Below are 15,775 nucleotides of genomic sequence, written 5' to 3' on the forward strand. Positions count from 1 at the left end.
CCATGCCACAGTACATTTAATATTATTCAAGGAAATGTGCAGGTGTTTGTATTGTTTGGAAGTATGAATATTACTGTTACTCAAAAAATGTGGAAAAGTTAAGTGAAGCCTTCCTAAAAAGAATTTTCTGTAGAAACGTTTGCAATTTATTAAGAAAGGGAAGATTTTGTTTAGCCATCATCTGCCTATGCATGCAATTGGTAATGTGCTGCTTTGGAGTCAAAATGATTATGAAAATGTGAAACCTATATATATTGTTGTCATGTTTGTGTTGCAACAGCCACTTAAGGGAGAGAGTGCATTATTACAATTCACATCTTTGCTATCACTTAGCATCTTATATAGTATTTTCATATCAATTTAATTTTGATAGTAATGCTGTTTAATAAGTGTTGCTGTTGGGTATTACTGTTGTATTTATCCGCTGAAAAGTTGAAGAAATTGTAGAGTTTGAAATTGACTTTCCTGTAAGTTTATGTTACATGCCTGTGTGCTGGGCATTCTGCTTCATCCCTATAGCATTTATAATCTTAAAGCCAAACTTAAAGCTATATGTATCATTGGTCTCTATTTTTTATATAAAGGTAAGGGAGATCATGTGGTTAATTAGTAGTAGTACTTATTATGATAGTTCAGAACATGGATAGGGAGTGGAATGGGAATTGGGTGGGTAAAATAGAGGACTGCTTTTTTTTAACCTTCATATAGTTTACATTTTTAATATTTGACACATTACTTTACAATTTTTAACATGTTTTGTTAAAATATGAAATCTAAAGTAAGAAACTACGCTTTGTAAATTGGTTCTTCCTATTCATATTTTTCATGTGAATTATGAAGTTAGAATAGCCCAAGGTACTAGCTTAAAAAAAGAATGATGGTATAAAATGGAGCCCATTTGAAGACAGCCATTCATTTTTCAAAATAAGAAGTTTTAGTTGGATAATTGAGAACTCAAAACTAATCTTTATTCCGTCCCATTTCACAAGTTTAATTTTTTTCTAGAGTTATTATGATAAGCAGTAGTAGGAAACAACACAGAATAGTGGAAATAATAGGCTTTGAAGTGAGATACCTGGTTGGTTGTTTGGTTTTTAAATACCTGCCTGCCCCTTTGTTACTTGTTTTATATATTAAGCCAGTTGCTTATTCCCATAACTCAGATAAGGAAATGGAAGTACAAAGTAATGAGCCAGAAGTCACAGTTATTTTAATTGGTAGTGGAAACCCATTAGTTTGACCCTAGGGCCTGTGTTAGTAATCACTCTGGCACCTTTTAAGTGTTATAAGGATTAAAGGCCATTTAAAAAGCATTCAGTCTTATTACTAAGTTGAGTACACTTTCATTTTTTTTCAGTTTTGTAAGTGTTTAAAATTAATTTTCTTTCATGAAGAGAATGTTAATTTTACAGCATAGAAAAAAGAAGTTAAAGGTCAAATGATGCAAATGTCTAATTCCTTGATTAAGAAAAGCTAATATGAAAAAGCTAGAAACTATTTAACAATACATATAATTCTATTGAATGCCCCCCAGTGGATTTTTTTTGATTGTGAAACATTCCCTCAAATAGCCTTTGCTCAATTGAAATTCCAAAAGAATCTTATATAACTTAAAAATTGTACTGAGTAATCAGTGTTCCCAGCTAAATGTTTCTGTTGACTCTATTCAATCCAAAAAGGAAAACTAATCTGTACAGAAAAATCAACTGTGATTTTTTTCCCCCAAGCTCTAATTATAGCTGAGAATACTGTGCATAAGAATGTTGGAAATGGTGTCTTTTTAAAAGAAAAAAATTTTTTTCAGTTGTAGATGGACTCGATACATTTATCTTATTTATTTATTTATTTATTTGTTTATTTATGCAATTCTGAGAATGGAACCCAGTGCCTCACATATATTAGGCAAGCCCTCCACCACTGAGCCTCAACCCCAGCCCCTGGAAGCAGTATCTTAATGGTTAGACGACTACTACTTTTTTCCTCTGTTAATCATGAAAACAAGGCTGTGACAAATTACCACATACAGATTTTTGCTTATAATTTTCAAGGTGTTCTATCATTTTTTAAACATATAGACAGAATCACTGCTATTGGAAGACAGTATAAACAATGTAAAAGGTGTATTTGGAAATGAACTTAGGTAGGCTTTTTGTTGTGTATTTGTCCATGTCCATCTGCCCACCTGTTAGTCTCCTAGTACTAACTTATTAGCTTCTCCATTTAGTTGGAGAAAGAAGAAAAAGAAACATGGAATTTACAATTTTTATTTTAAAACAAGTAATGTTTATAGAATTACCTAAATTTATAGAATTAGAACTAGAACAGAAATATAATTGTGTAATTTATAAGTTAGGGATAGAATATAAAGTAGATCTACAGATGAGTTTTTCAGATTCACAAATTTATAGAAGTAGTAATTTATTTCCAGGGTTTTCCTATTGATCTGAATAGTTATAGGGGAAAACAAATTTATATCCCTCACTTTGAGATTTTTTTACCTCAACTAAATTTCCCCTTAAAGCTCACAGTTATTATTTTTGTCTTCATTCACCCAGCCTTTTCTGCATGCACATCCTATATATACCTTAGTAATGAGCTACCTGCCTGACAAGACTGAGCACATTATTTGAAGCACTTGTAAAGTTTTTAGCACATGATTGTGTTCAGTAAGTTTTTTATCACATGCTGTCTTTGGTCCAGTATAATGTTGTTGGTCCCTAGGCACCAAGGTGCGCGCCTGTAGTTCCAATTACTTGGAAGGCTGAGGCAGAAGTATCAGTTGAGCCCAGGGGTTTGGTGCCAGCCTAGGCAACATATCAAGACCTGTCACTTTGATAAGGAGGGTGATGAACAGGGAGATCAGGAACACTAAAGTTAATATTTGCCTTCCCTGTTCTCAAAAAGTATTTGTTAAGGGGAAGACAACTAATTTTGATAAAAAGGCCTTTTGCTTGTGCAAGATTTGCAGAATTGTGTGGATAGGCACGATATCACCATCTTTTCCATTAGTGTAAACAAAAGTTAGTAACAAAAAAAACAAGTGACCTGCATTATGTAACTGGGAAAATGGTATCCATCAAGTAGAGTGATTGTATATAGATGTATTACATGAAGAACTTAGATCTAAATGCACAAGATCTTTCACAAGCTTGAGACTGGAAAGAACTAAAACTGTTCTTTGTAGTATTAGTACCATAAGAGGATTGGTATTATTTTGAAGATTTGCCTAAGCATTCATTATTCTCTGGTATTCTTAGGCATCTTTTTGGCATTCTATCAATCAGTTTAAATTTTCTTATCAATGTAGTAGTGTAGTGGTGGTTCCCTACCTACAAGCAGTATTGTGGAGAACTTTTTAAGTCATATTTCAAAAGCTTATCAGAAAACACGTACTTTTCCATAGTATGACTTTGGGGTGGGGGACATTTTGATTAGAAATAGCATTAACTGTTAATAAAAATTATAACATTTGACATTCAAATGTAACTAGAAGTTTTCCCTAATCTACTCCCAAAGATGAGTTAAGTGATCCTGCCTTGTGCATACTTATTTCACTATGACAAGATCTTTTTGTAATTCTCCCTTTGAAATATAAAGTGGAAAGCAGTGGTCGACAGAGCAATGATATTTGAAAGTTTCAAACTTTTAATTTATTTCCTCTTATCTGGAATACTCTTCCCCAGAAATTCAAATGGCTAGATACCAGTGATTCAAAGTAGTTGTTTATTAAATCCTACAAGGATCTTTAAAATTATTATTCAGTTGATCATATGTTTAATATTACAGAAATTTGTAGTAAATATTCCAGGAAATTTGAAAGTGGTGAGAGGAAAAACTTGGTAGCTAGGATGGAAATATTAGTAACTCAAAAAATTTGTAGATGATAGCCTATAAAAAAAGAAATATCGTGGGCGCTGTTGAATAACAATAGTTGATAAAACGCAGTTTTTTGGAAGTAAGTGAATGCTTTCGAAGAAGAAGGGGGGAAAAAAGCCTTCTGAAAAACAAGGAGCTAAAGAGGGAATACGCTCTCCGTCAGACCGCGCTCCCTCTTGCGTTTCTCCAGCGGCGGGCAGGGCCTGCTGCGTCTGCGCGGGGAGGAGCTGACGATGACGCACCCGTGCGCCGCACAGCATTGTGGGGAGCTGGGGTCCGCGAGGGTGGTGGTTGGAGGCGAGGTGGGGGCGGTCGTTTGTTTTCTCGTGGTCTCGAACTCGCGCGCTCTCTTCCCCTCCTCCCGGCGTGCAGCGGGGAGGAGAAACGGCGGCGGCGGCGGCAGCAACAGCAGTGGCTGTAGCATCGGATACCCCTCTTTCCTTTCTCGTGAACCGGTTCCTCTTCCCTTTCCCTCTCACTGTTTGTTGTGTGTTTGATGTGTTAAAGCAGGAGCGAGAACTCGAGCAGCGCCATGAGCAACACTACCGTCGTCCCCAGCACTGCGGGCCCGGGCCCCAGCGGCGGGCCGGGTGGCGGAGGTGGCGGCGGAGGCGGTGGCACCGAGGTAATCCAGGTGACTAATGTCTCCCCGAGCGCTAGCTCTGAGCAGATGCGGACTCTCTTCGGTTTCCTAGGCAAGATCGACGAACTGCGCCTCTTCCCGCCGGAGTGAGTATCGTCCACCATCACCGTTTTTGCTAACGCCGCCCCATCCTGGGCCTAAGCAACACCATTTCCGTAGGCCCTGTGGCTGTTTTCCCTGCCAGGCTACGTTAGTTGGTGGCGGTGGTTGCATTTATAGACGAAAAGATGCGTTTTAGGCCTACAAAAAAATGTAGAGAGCAGAGAAGACTTTTAGTGATTAGGAGACACTGGCTTTTAATTTTAGGATTTTTTTTTTCTTTTCTCTTAAATTGTGCCAACGTGGTCGTTTGCTTTGGGATAAAGCAAGACAATCTGTCTTTTGTCATTTCGCGTATAGGTTAAATTCATTTTTTTAAAAAGGCAAGGTGTGTTTTTTTTTCTCTGCAGTCTTTGGAATAAAAGTAACAAAACTATTCAGGCTAGCTTTAATTTAGTGTTAAAATTTGTAGGCCGCTATTTATTGCTAAGTATTGCTTTTAAGTGATTCTGACCCAGGGAATATGACAGGACAGATGATTAATTCAGTGAGCCTGAATACTTGATTTATATATGTATCTACACATATACACACACACACACACACAATGGATTATGAAGAGTCCTAGTGTTTTTCTTTTTTTAATGTACAGATTTTAGATGTTTCTCATTTGTCTTGAGAAGGAATTTTATAGAATGTCGGCATTTTGATTTAGAGTGTAATGACTTCTTTTTTGTCCTTTTTAAAAGTTATGAAGAAAAAGTATTGTAGCAAACACTTGAAAAACAATTGTGTGCTCTTTGTAAATGCTTATTAGATGAAAGTGAAAAATGTTATTGGGAGTTTTATGATGTCACTTAAATTCTAAACCGAAATTGAGATCCTCAAGAAATCTCTTGTGGTTGGTGTAATAAATCATTGATTTTTATACACTTCTGCTCAATATAATAATAAAATCAAATCATAATGAAGTATTTAAGTATTATCACATTTCGTGACTTTCTGTTTTCCAAAGACTGTTCAAATTGGTGTGTTCTTGATTTTTAAGTAAAATATACATGTGGAGAAAGGATTCAGTTATTGCCTCAGATGTGCTGTGGAGTTTTGGACACACATGTTATTTTGAACAGAAACTTCTTTTGTAATAGACAAATTCATAACATGAGCTGTAGAAAGGGATGTTTTGCTGATACTCAGCTTTTTCATAATGTATCATTAAGTTGTTTGTAACATTAATAGTAAAATGACAAGAAATAAGTGCTATGTTTGAATATTTTATTACTGGGGTAATAAAATAATTTGAGATGCTCAGTTTGCTACATAATTCCTTCCACTTCCACAAGTTACTAAGAATTTCATATAATTGCTAACTTTAAAGTGCTTTTTTGTTCTCTGAGGATACACCCTTATGGTGCATTTATAAAAAGTAAAAGAAGTTTTGAGCATTTTACTGGTTCATTTTTACTTAATGAGTGGGCAGTATCTTAGAGGAAACCATGATGGACAAGAATCTGCCTTTTTCCTTTGTAATCCGGTGAATGGTTAGCTGCTGGGCAATTGTTCATCCAGTCGTGTGACCTGGGGTGCTGTCCATTTGGAGGATTCTTTTCCCTGTATTAGAAGATAAATGTTGATACAATAATGCTCTTTGGCTCTCTACTTTATGTTCCCACATACAATCATTTTCTTCTGAAAATATAGTGACTGTTATATAACTTAGTGGGCCTCTAGATTTGAGCAATCCTATTGATGGTTAATTTTTATCTATTTAATGTTGAGTTTTATTTGTTCCTTTATTACTTTTTCTCAATAGCTAGTCTGATCTGAAAAGTTGGTAATACTTGATGATTTATCAGTAGTTTGCCAGGATTAATGTGCTTTAGGCTCCTAGTGGTACAGATTGGCTCATCACTCCATAAATATTTTCTTAACACGGAAAAAGATTGAATGGCTCTAATGTGAATACGTCTTCACCTGTTTTTGTGTGTTTGTTTGTGTGTGTCATTTGGATATATTTGTTTTTAATTTTCCCCAAGAAGGCGTTCATATCTGCCAAGAATTCTTTTCTTGACATAAGCGCTTCCATTTGTTTCTCAATAGTCACTTTAATCAGAGAAGCTTTCCTTGACCACTGTATCTAAAAATATGGCTGCTCTGTATCTTCTCTGTACTACTTAGCACTGCTTGGGTTTTTTTCTGTTGCCCCTGTCACCAATTGACAGGTAAGTTCGGCCTTCTCCCTGTCATTAGAATGAGGTTCTTGAGTTCATCAACATTATCTGCAAAGCATTTTTTAAGTACATATACCATATACACTTAGTGAAATGCTTCAGTTTTAAATGTCTATTTTGGGGAAATTTTTCTGGGATTATATCATGTATTTGATAGATTACTGGAGAAGGTGTCCAGCTTGGTTTTGCTATTGGATTTGTCTGTTATTTCAATTCCTTAAAGCCAAAAACTACTGGCCTGTGATTTTACATAGAAAAATGTTGTCTATCTTCACAGGACAGGAAAACAGCCCTGCAACTATTTGAAAGCATCTATCATTGTCTCCTACATTTGTTTTCTTAAACTGTCATGTTGACTAGTTATTGAAACATATTGGAAATTCATTGTTTGTCTACTGTAAGATGCTTTCAGAATTTTTCTTACCTTATTCATTACAAACCCAGAAGGTGTATTTGACCTTATTTTCAAATAGTGAACTGAAATTCTCATAGGTTGTTTTGTCTGCCCAAGCTATCAGTGTCAGAACTAGCATTTGAACTCTTTTAATATGTGACTTTTCCACTACCATTGGATCAGGGATTTGTTGGTTTAGTGAAGCAATTTGTGAGTTGTGGTATTATTTAAGTAGATACTAAATGTTTAGTTTTAGTGGGATTTCACAGTGGAGAATACAACTGGAGTGCTTATTAGTTAATGATCCTAGTGAAGCATGTCAGTTATACAGTAACATCCACTGTAGCACTGAATATATTTTAAAAGAATTCGAATTTGAACAAATGTTTTTAATGCAACAATTTGCTGTGTATTTCTTTATATATTATAGGTCAGTAGAATTAAGTTTTAGGTGAATGTCATCTTTCTTACATATGCTTCTTTGGGGGGGGCTTTGGAGATACTTTGCTCTATAAGCTCAAAATTCTACAATCAGAAATGGTTGGCACAGTGTTAAGGTAAGAGTTTAAAGCCTGGGATTGGTGGCCTAAACCAGAGGTTCTCCAACTTAAGTGGCTGTGAATATGTACTTGGGATTTGTTAAGAATCAGGACTCTTATAAAAGGAATTCACTAATTCAGTAAGCTTTAGATGAATATCAGGATTTTGAATTTTATGTATGCATCCTAGAAGATTATGAAATGGCCCTCAGAGGACACTTTAGAATAACTTGAGGGCTGGGAATGTAGCTCAATGGGAGAGTACCTTGCCTGGTACTCATGAAGCCCTGGGCTGGATCCCAAGCACCCGTAATCAATACTATCAGCTTTTAAGGTGGAAGACAAAAACATCATACAAGATTTTTCCAAACAGTCTTCTCATTTGTCCCTGTGTTATCTAGACTTGCACAAAATTCCAGAGTACAAAAGATTGCCCAGTAAATGGAAATAAACTGAACAAATAGGCAGTTCTGAAGAAACTATTCATTACATGTTCTTTAACAGTGTTATTTTTTTATCATTGTATTTGTTTTTTCTTTTAATCAGGTAACAATAGTGGTAAAGAATTGGTAGAGAGTGCTTGCTGTGTGCATGTGCACATATGCTAGACGAGCACTCTACTGCTGTCTACTGCTTATACATCCAGCCCTTTTTTTTTTTTTTACTTTGGGACAGAGTCTCATTAAGTTGCCCACGCTAGCCTCAAACTCATGATCCTCCTGAGTCCATGGGATTACAGGTGTGTGCCAGCCACCTCACCAAGTTTGTTTGGTTTTTTGTTTGTTTGTTTGTTTGTTTTGAGATTTAAGGAAATGACTGCTGGGTAAGAAAAACCTTATTTCAGACATCAAGTAAGAGTTCAGTGCTTTTTCCTCTAGAAATCTTCATTTAATTAAAGGAGAATTGAGAACCTGGATTTTTTTTCCCCCCACAGATGCTTTTAATGTGTTAACAAGGACAATTTGATTGTTACTGCCTTTGGGCATTGGTTTTTAAATAACTTGATGTAGGATTGAAAACCCTGCCTTTTTTTTAATCTTTTCCTTTTACAGGGAATGTTATGACGGAAATTGGAACCCTTTTTTTTTTTTAAGCCTACTCTTGCATTGGCCACTTTTTTTTCTTTTATCTGAGGAAGCAGCTTGCTGAGGAAAGAAGCTTTTCACCTGGTGAAGTAATACAGGGGTGAACAGGTGCCTAAAACTTTAAGCACCCCTTGTGTGCTTAAAATTTTTCTTTGAAAGTGCTCCAACCTAAAAAAGACCCAGTTGTTGAAAGTGCCTAGGAGTCATAGCTATCGGTCAAAAACATCAATTTATGGAAGCAGTTCATTATGCAGGTCAAGAAAACTCAGATATACCTCTTAATGATAGTCTTTTATTTTTGAAGTGGAGAAATTAGCAGAAAGAAAGGTTTCTAAACCAAAACTAAACAAATAGTTGGTATGAGAGCTGGTATGTGGACCATTGTAGAGCATTTGCCTAGTCCTTGGTTCAGTCCTCAGCACCACAACATTGATATTATGAAAAGCATGTTGATATTTTTATGATCTCACTTTGAGATTAAGAAAACTCTTTCTAACCTGATACATTGTTGATTTAAATAGGGATTAATAAGTATTTATCTACAGTGCAACTTTCTACATTAGTGTACAATACATTGTTTTTCTTTTGGATTGGTTAAAAGAAATGTATGTGCAATTACATGGTTTTTTCTGATTATTTTACTTGGGGTATAGGCATTGGTTTGCAAACAACCTTTGTGTCTATGCTGATAATCTTTTTGTTTGTTTTTTGTTTATTTTTTAGTGATTCACCTTTGCCAGTCTCATCTCGTGTCTGCTTTGTTAAGTTCCATGATCCAGACTCAGCAGTTGTGGCACAGCATCTGACAAATACTGTATTCGTTGACAGAGCTTTGATAGTCGTACCATATGCAGAAGGTTTGTGCTTTGTTTTAACTACCTGTGTGGGCATCCTAAGATGACCATCTACCTCAGTATAGTTGTAGAATGAGCACTAGTAGCATGTTACAATCTAAGCAATTAACATTTTGAAACCCTTGTTATACTGCAGTACATAATTCTTACTTGCAGTTTTTTAATTCTAATTATTAGAAATCAGATATTTTTAAAAGAATCTTATCTTTTGCTTTCACATTCATTGAAATCACTCCTAATTGTAACTCTCTGAGATACATCTACTTGGTTAATGTTAGATTTTATGAAAAAGTCCCAAAGGTAAATGGCTAACTCCATGTACACTTTAAAAAAAGAAAGAAAAAGTCCTTCAAGTGCATGTTGTTTTTGTTTTAAATAAGTGACTAGGTTAGTCTTATTTCCTTGAACTGATAACTTGTGCAAAAACAAACCAAAAAAAAAAAAAAATCCCACGTTGAATTCCAGTATACCAAGGGTTTTAATGATACTGGTTTTTGTGAAAGTTCAAGATTTCCTATAGCTTAGGTGCCAGATGGGCACTGGGTATTTTGTTTTTATGCCAGATTTTCTTGTTCATTCTTGTTATATTTTCTAGAATATCTCTAAATAATAAATTCTTCTCTCTGTTATTTGTGTGTGTGATTTTTGTAGTGGAGAAGGCAAATGCAAAACCCTTCCAGATGACTGAAAAACAGTGGGTCCTCTGCAGCTACAGGGGATTCTAGACATTAACTAAAGGCCAGCAAGCACTCAAGTCCCCCAAGTGTTTTCCTGGTGTAATCATTTGTTAACTACATTTTCTCTCTTTTTACATTTTAGGCTGTTAATTTGACAGAAAAATATGAGCAGGTTTTTTGGATCTAAAAAAGCCACTGTGACAAGACAACACTATTTTAATGCCATTTTGTAAAAATTTCTAAGGCATATTTTATAATTAGTTTGTTCCCAGTGTACTGCTACTTGATTTGCTTTTTGGTAACTATAAATTTTGATCAAAGAAATCACATGATAAAATTAATGGATTTTAAGTTAATAATTTAATTTACTGACCAGGATTTACTTGCTTTCCCCTTTGTTTAATAAACTGGTCAGTGGAAGCAGAATCTTGTTATTGTTGATTTTAGATGCTATTGGATCTTTGAATACAAATGTGAACATTTACACCATACCTTGTAAAAGTTGTGAAATGTCTAAATTTGGAGAAATTGCCTCTGGTTTTCTAAAGAAATTAAGTTATATTCAGAGATGGGTTAAGGCATGCTATTTAATAAGTACATTTATCTCCATAATATTAAATTGTATGGGCTCAATTTTAAGGTTCTTAAAAATAGATAATTTTTGAGTTAGTATGTTTTGGTTAAGCATTTCTTTTATGTCACTTGTGCCTATTATAGGATAAGACTAAATCACCAACAGAAAATTGTTACAGAGTTTACAATTCAGGATGAGTAGAATATATATAGGTCTTGAAAACAAGGGTCAAACCATGTGAGTAATATGCAAAATGTTTGAGTTAGCCATTAAATTTAAAGAATGCTTATTGGCAAAGTGTTACAGTTCCCAATCCTGGAACATAATACAGTATATCATATAACTGACTTTCATAAATATTTTTAGGTCCCAGTAATTTTTTAGATCTGGTTTTGAAAGTGAGGTTGGGGAATACATAAGAGAATTACAGAAGTATTTAGTTCTGAAATCTATTTTTGCTATATTTAATTATGGTATGATATGCTGTATTCATGTTATCTCCACTAAGTAATTTGATGTATTCAATTCCTTTGTCACCATTCACTCTGGTTTTAGCTCTTACACTTTGGTGTTGGCTCTTGGTCAGTTGTTTTAGAACAATAGACAAAAAGTCTACGGTAAGGAACAGTCTTAATTGATAAAACATATAGCCAGTTTGGAAGGAACTCTTTAAAGTAATGGATATGGGGGTTATTTAGGTTCCTTTGGTTAATGTTTGTTTCTTTTGTCTGTTTCTTTTTCTTTCATTTCTACACATTCATGCAGTATTTCATGGTTCTATCAAAGCAGCAGTAAAAAAAATACTCTTGACGCATGAAAATTAACTGGTGAGGGGCCTCATTGCTATTTTTAAATTGTAGTTTTATTTTTAAATAGTTTTTTTTTTCTTAATCAGAGGATCAGATGCATGACTTTTTTTTTTTTTAATGGATGCAGATCTTCTATCAGGTGTCTCACAATAAATTCAAGAGGATTTTAGTTGGCCAGAAATGTTGCAAATGCACTAATTTGACTAAGATGTTGATACTTAATATATCCTCTTGAGACATAATTTTGCATGCAAAATTATCCCTTAATCTTTGTAGGTTTGTTAATATTAATGCATAAATGCCCTATATCTAAATGATCTTCTCCCCCTTCCCCTCCATAACTCTTGGTATCTAAATTGATGACAGCTCTGACACAAGCAAGATAACAGTGCTGTGTAGTATACATTTGTTTATATTATCGGCACTTCTCAGTATAGGTGGAAGGAACCATTACCTTTATTTAACAGTGGTTTTTCTTTTTTGTTGTTGTGTTTTACAGTTCTTTTCCCTGGTTCAGCCTGAACTATATACCAGGCCCTGCTGAAAATACCACCCAACAGTTTTCTTCTGCAGCTTATCCAGTTTCTCTTAAGTGCCCTGTACATATTGTATGTTTTATGATGAGATGCAGTTTCTTAATATGTATTACAGAAATACTACTGGTATTTGCAAATATGTAGTTTAATTGTATTATTGAACTCTCATTTTGGGGGCTTGGGCACATTAACAGATTAATCCATCTGTATAGGGCTTTTGCTGTTGGATAGAATTTAAATTGTCTACATAAATATTTGTCTTAGGACCCTTAGATTTCATCTGAATACACAGATTAGGCTTTAAAAACAGACACACATGTCATTTGGGGCATAAGAAGTTTGGCTCAGTTAGCTTTTGAACTGACACTCAGTAGCATTTTTTTGGTATGGTTAGCATGGCACATATTGGAACATAAAGCATTTTACTGTACAGGTAAGGAATGTGCCATGTTGTTTTACCTATTCTCTCTCACTACCACCCCCCAACCCCCCCCACACACACACATTCCGTGTGTATTCAGAAACATCCATATTCATTTTCATGAGTCAGCAAAAGCCCTACGCTTGATTCCAACAGAATATTTCCTTTACATACTTTTCTTCTCTTAATTTTTACAAAATTTGTATGGTAGGTGTAAAAAAAATCATAGTAACTGTACCATATTATTAACCCCTAAATCAAACTTTTTTTGTCTTGTGTATCTTGATTTTTCTGTGTGCTTTATAGTGAAGCAGCCGACACGAGTCGTTGTTCATAAAACAGCTTTTGAAAGTTGAGAGCACACCCCTGGAGAACCGACTGTGCTTGCTTACGTTTGGTTCATGACTTAAAAATCGAGTACAGGTGATGAAATCTTGGCAGTGTTAACAAAAAAGTAGTGTGTATTGTGCTATTTTTTTTTTACTCTAGAAACTTAACCATTTGTAGACAAAAGGAAACAAATTTTCACACATTGAAGTTTCATTCTGACATAAAATTAATGATAAATAATCATATAGAGATCAAGCTTTATATTTTAGCGAACAATAAGTACTTTCAACAAACTCAGGTGGTGTATCAGGGAGACATTTTCTGGGTGTTTTTGTGTGTTTTCTGTTTTACAAAAAAATGTGTTCTCATGCAAGGATATTTCTCTGCAGGAGTTATTCCTGATGAGACTAAGGCTTTGTCTCTGTTGGCACCAGCAAATGCAGTGGCAGGTCTTCTGCCTGGTGGTGGACTTCTGCCTACACCTAACCCACTTACCCAGGTACTTGATCTCTTGAATTCTGAAAAGATGGAAAGAAACCCAGAACTGTGGATAAAATATATTTTACTTTTTAAGTGCTCTCAGTATTCTAGCACATAGAGCAATATCATTTAAAGGATTGTAGTATAATCAAATACACAGAGACATTCTCCAAAAGAACATCCTAAAAATTATAAAATATGTTTTATACGTATCTCAAAACAACCTATTAGTAATTGTGGCAGGGATGGGGTGATCTTCCTCAGTATTAACACTTGAGAACATGCCATTACAAATTTGTTCATTTGATCCAGGAAGGAAAATAAAGCTGAAGTTCAAATTGCTTAAATGAAGCTTTCAATTGCCCTTTGATTTTTTTTTTTTTTTTTTTTTTTTTTTTTTTTTTTTTTTTTTTTTTTGCTGTTATTGTGGGGTTGGGATTAAGAAGGTGGCTTGAAAATGAAATTGAAATCTGGATTGGGATGTTTGCTTTGAGGAAAGTAACGTTGATTAGAATAATGATTCTAACTGGTAATGCTTTAAGAAACATATTAAGAACTAACAGGCACTCTGAATTTATTTTACTTTTTGTAGTGCTGGAAATTGAATTCAGAACTTCATGCATAATGGGGAAATGCTCTACCACTGAGCTGCATCCCCAGCCAGAAAGGCATTGAAATGTCTATATTTTAACTACTCCAAGAGATTATACAGGGCTTTTAAAAATAATAGTGAATGATGTGCCTCAACTAGAAATTTATAAAAATATCCTATCATGTCATCTTTCCTGTATAAATAATTGGTTCTGTTAACTGTAGAATATGGGATCATGGAAAAGATCAGTATCTCCTGGATTTTAGATATAAATTTGATTAGTACTTAGCTTCTTGGCTTTGGTTTTGCAGTTTTGTTTGTTTGTCTTGCCTATGGGACGATAAATGGGTAATTTCTTTGTCTTTTGGTGTATAAAATTTTATGTAATAATTATTAGTATTAACAAAGCATTTCACCTGTACTTAGTAAATACTTAAATTACAGAGTTGGATGATTTGTATTGACCAGATAGTATATGAAACTAGATGAACTTTAAGCACAGTTCTTGTGGAGAAAGACTGCTTCTAAAGTTTCAGAATTTTACAAGATTTTTGTCCGTTTAAATTACGGGCTAATTGGAATTAGGCAGGAAATAGAACCACATAGTAATTTGAACAGGGAAAATTTAATATAAAATAATAATAACTATTAGGGAAGCAGTAGGGGAAATCTAATGACAGGAATCATAGTATGAGAAACACTGCTGAGGCAGAAAGAATACAAGGAAGAAGCATATTTAGACCACAGGACTTAGACTCCTGTACAGATTTAGATGTCTGAAAGGGTAGTGATTTTCCTGGATTCCCGTAGAACAAACCAGGAAGCTATTCAAGGAGACGGCACTAAACTATATGGGAGGTAAAGGCCACTGAGTATCCCACATGACACTGTACGAATAATCAGACACAAGAATTACTTCCTCAGTATCCTTCCAGCATTCTTAATAGGGCAGTCAGTCATTCAAGGAGAAATGAGTGGTGTCTCAAGTAGCACAAAATACAGCACTTAAAGTAAGTGCTAACCATTGGTATAAGGAACAAAAAAGCCTTAATGAACAAAACTTGAATATTTACAGATTGGCGCCGTTCCATTGGCTGCTTTGGGAGCTCCTACTCTTGATCCTGCCCTTGCTGCACTTGGGCTTCCTGGAGCAAACTTGAACTCTCAGGTACAACTTCTTATTCTATTTTTTGGCCTACTTTTCTAAAAAGTTTGTTTTATTAACTGTTCATTTGCATTTCACAAGCAGGGGTTTAAAGTAGAAAATAGATGTGTAGGTAGTTAACACAAAAATCAGTATGTCATGCAGTCAGTAACTGGGACATGCTTTTTTTTGGTACCAGGATTTGAACTCAGGGACACTGAACCATTGAGCCACAACCCCAGCTCTATTTTGTATTTGAACTCATGATCCTCCTCTCAGCCTCCCAAGCCTCTGGGATTACAGGTGTGCGCCACCACGCCCAGCTGATTGGGACATACTTTCATAAGTTATTTTCCTCTTGCAAATTTTTGGGTTTTGTTTCGGTTTGATGTGTTTTATTTTTTCATTGAAATTTAGCTTTTTTTAAAAAAAATTCTTGTTTTGTAGCAATCTTTTAAAACTAAGAAGTTGGAGTTTTATTACGTGTATATTTAAAATGTTCATTTCCCTCTTAAAACAATCAAGAAGTAGTTCTGTAAAATCTAAATTGT

At 34.9% G+C, this 15,775-nt stretch overlaps 1 protein-coding gene across 8 annotated transcripts in view; it reads left to right on the top strand.

The window, feature by feature from the left end:
- Positions 1-15,775, top strand: part of Srsf11 (serine and arginine rich splicing factor 11) — a 35,462-nt gene that overhangs the window by 5,413 nt on the left and 14,274 nt on the right. For 4 of the 8 annotated variants that reach the window (XM_040288851.2, XM_040288852.2, XM_013361549.4 and 1 more), the window contains exons 1-4: positions 4,185-4,605; positions 9,531-9,664; positions 13,398-13,507; positions 15,156-15,248. In XM_040288851.2, the coding sequence (XP_040144785.1) occupies positions 4,409-4,605; positions 9,531-9,664; positions 13,398-13,507; positions 15,156-15,248 (534 nt within the window). In that variant the 5' untranslated portion in view covers positions 4,185-4,408. The other 4 variants (XM_013361546.4, XM_078026493.1, XM_013361547.4 and 1 more) reach the window with 3 other exon arrangements.

This window comes from Ictidomys tridecemlineatus, chromosome 11, assembly GCF_052094955.1.
Source record: "Ictidomys tridecemlineatus isolate mIctTri1 chromosome 11, mIctTri1.hap1, whole genome shotgun sequence".
Classification (NCBI taxonomy): domain Eukaryota; kingdom Metazoa; phylum Chordata; class Mammalia; order Rodentia; family Sciuridae; genus Ictidomys; species Ictidomys tridecemlineatus.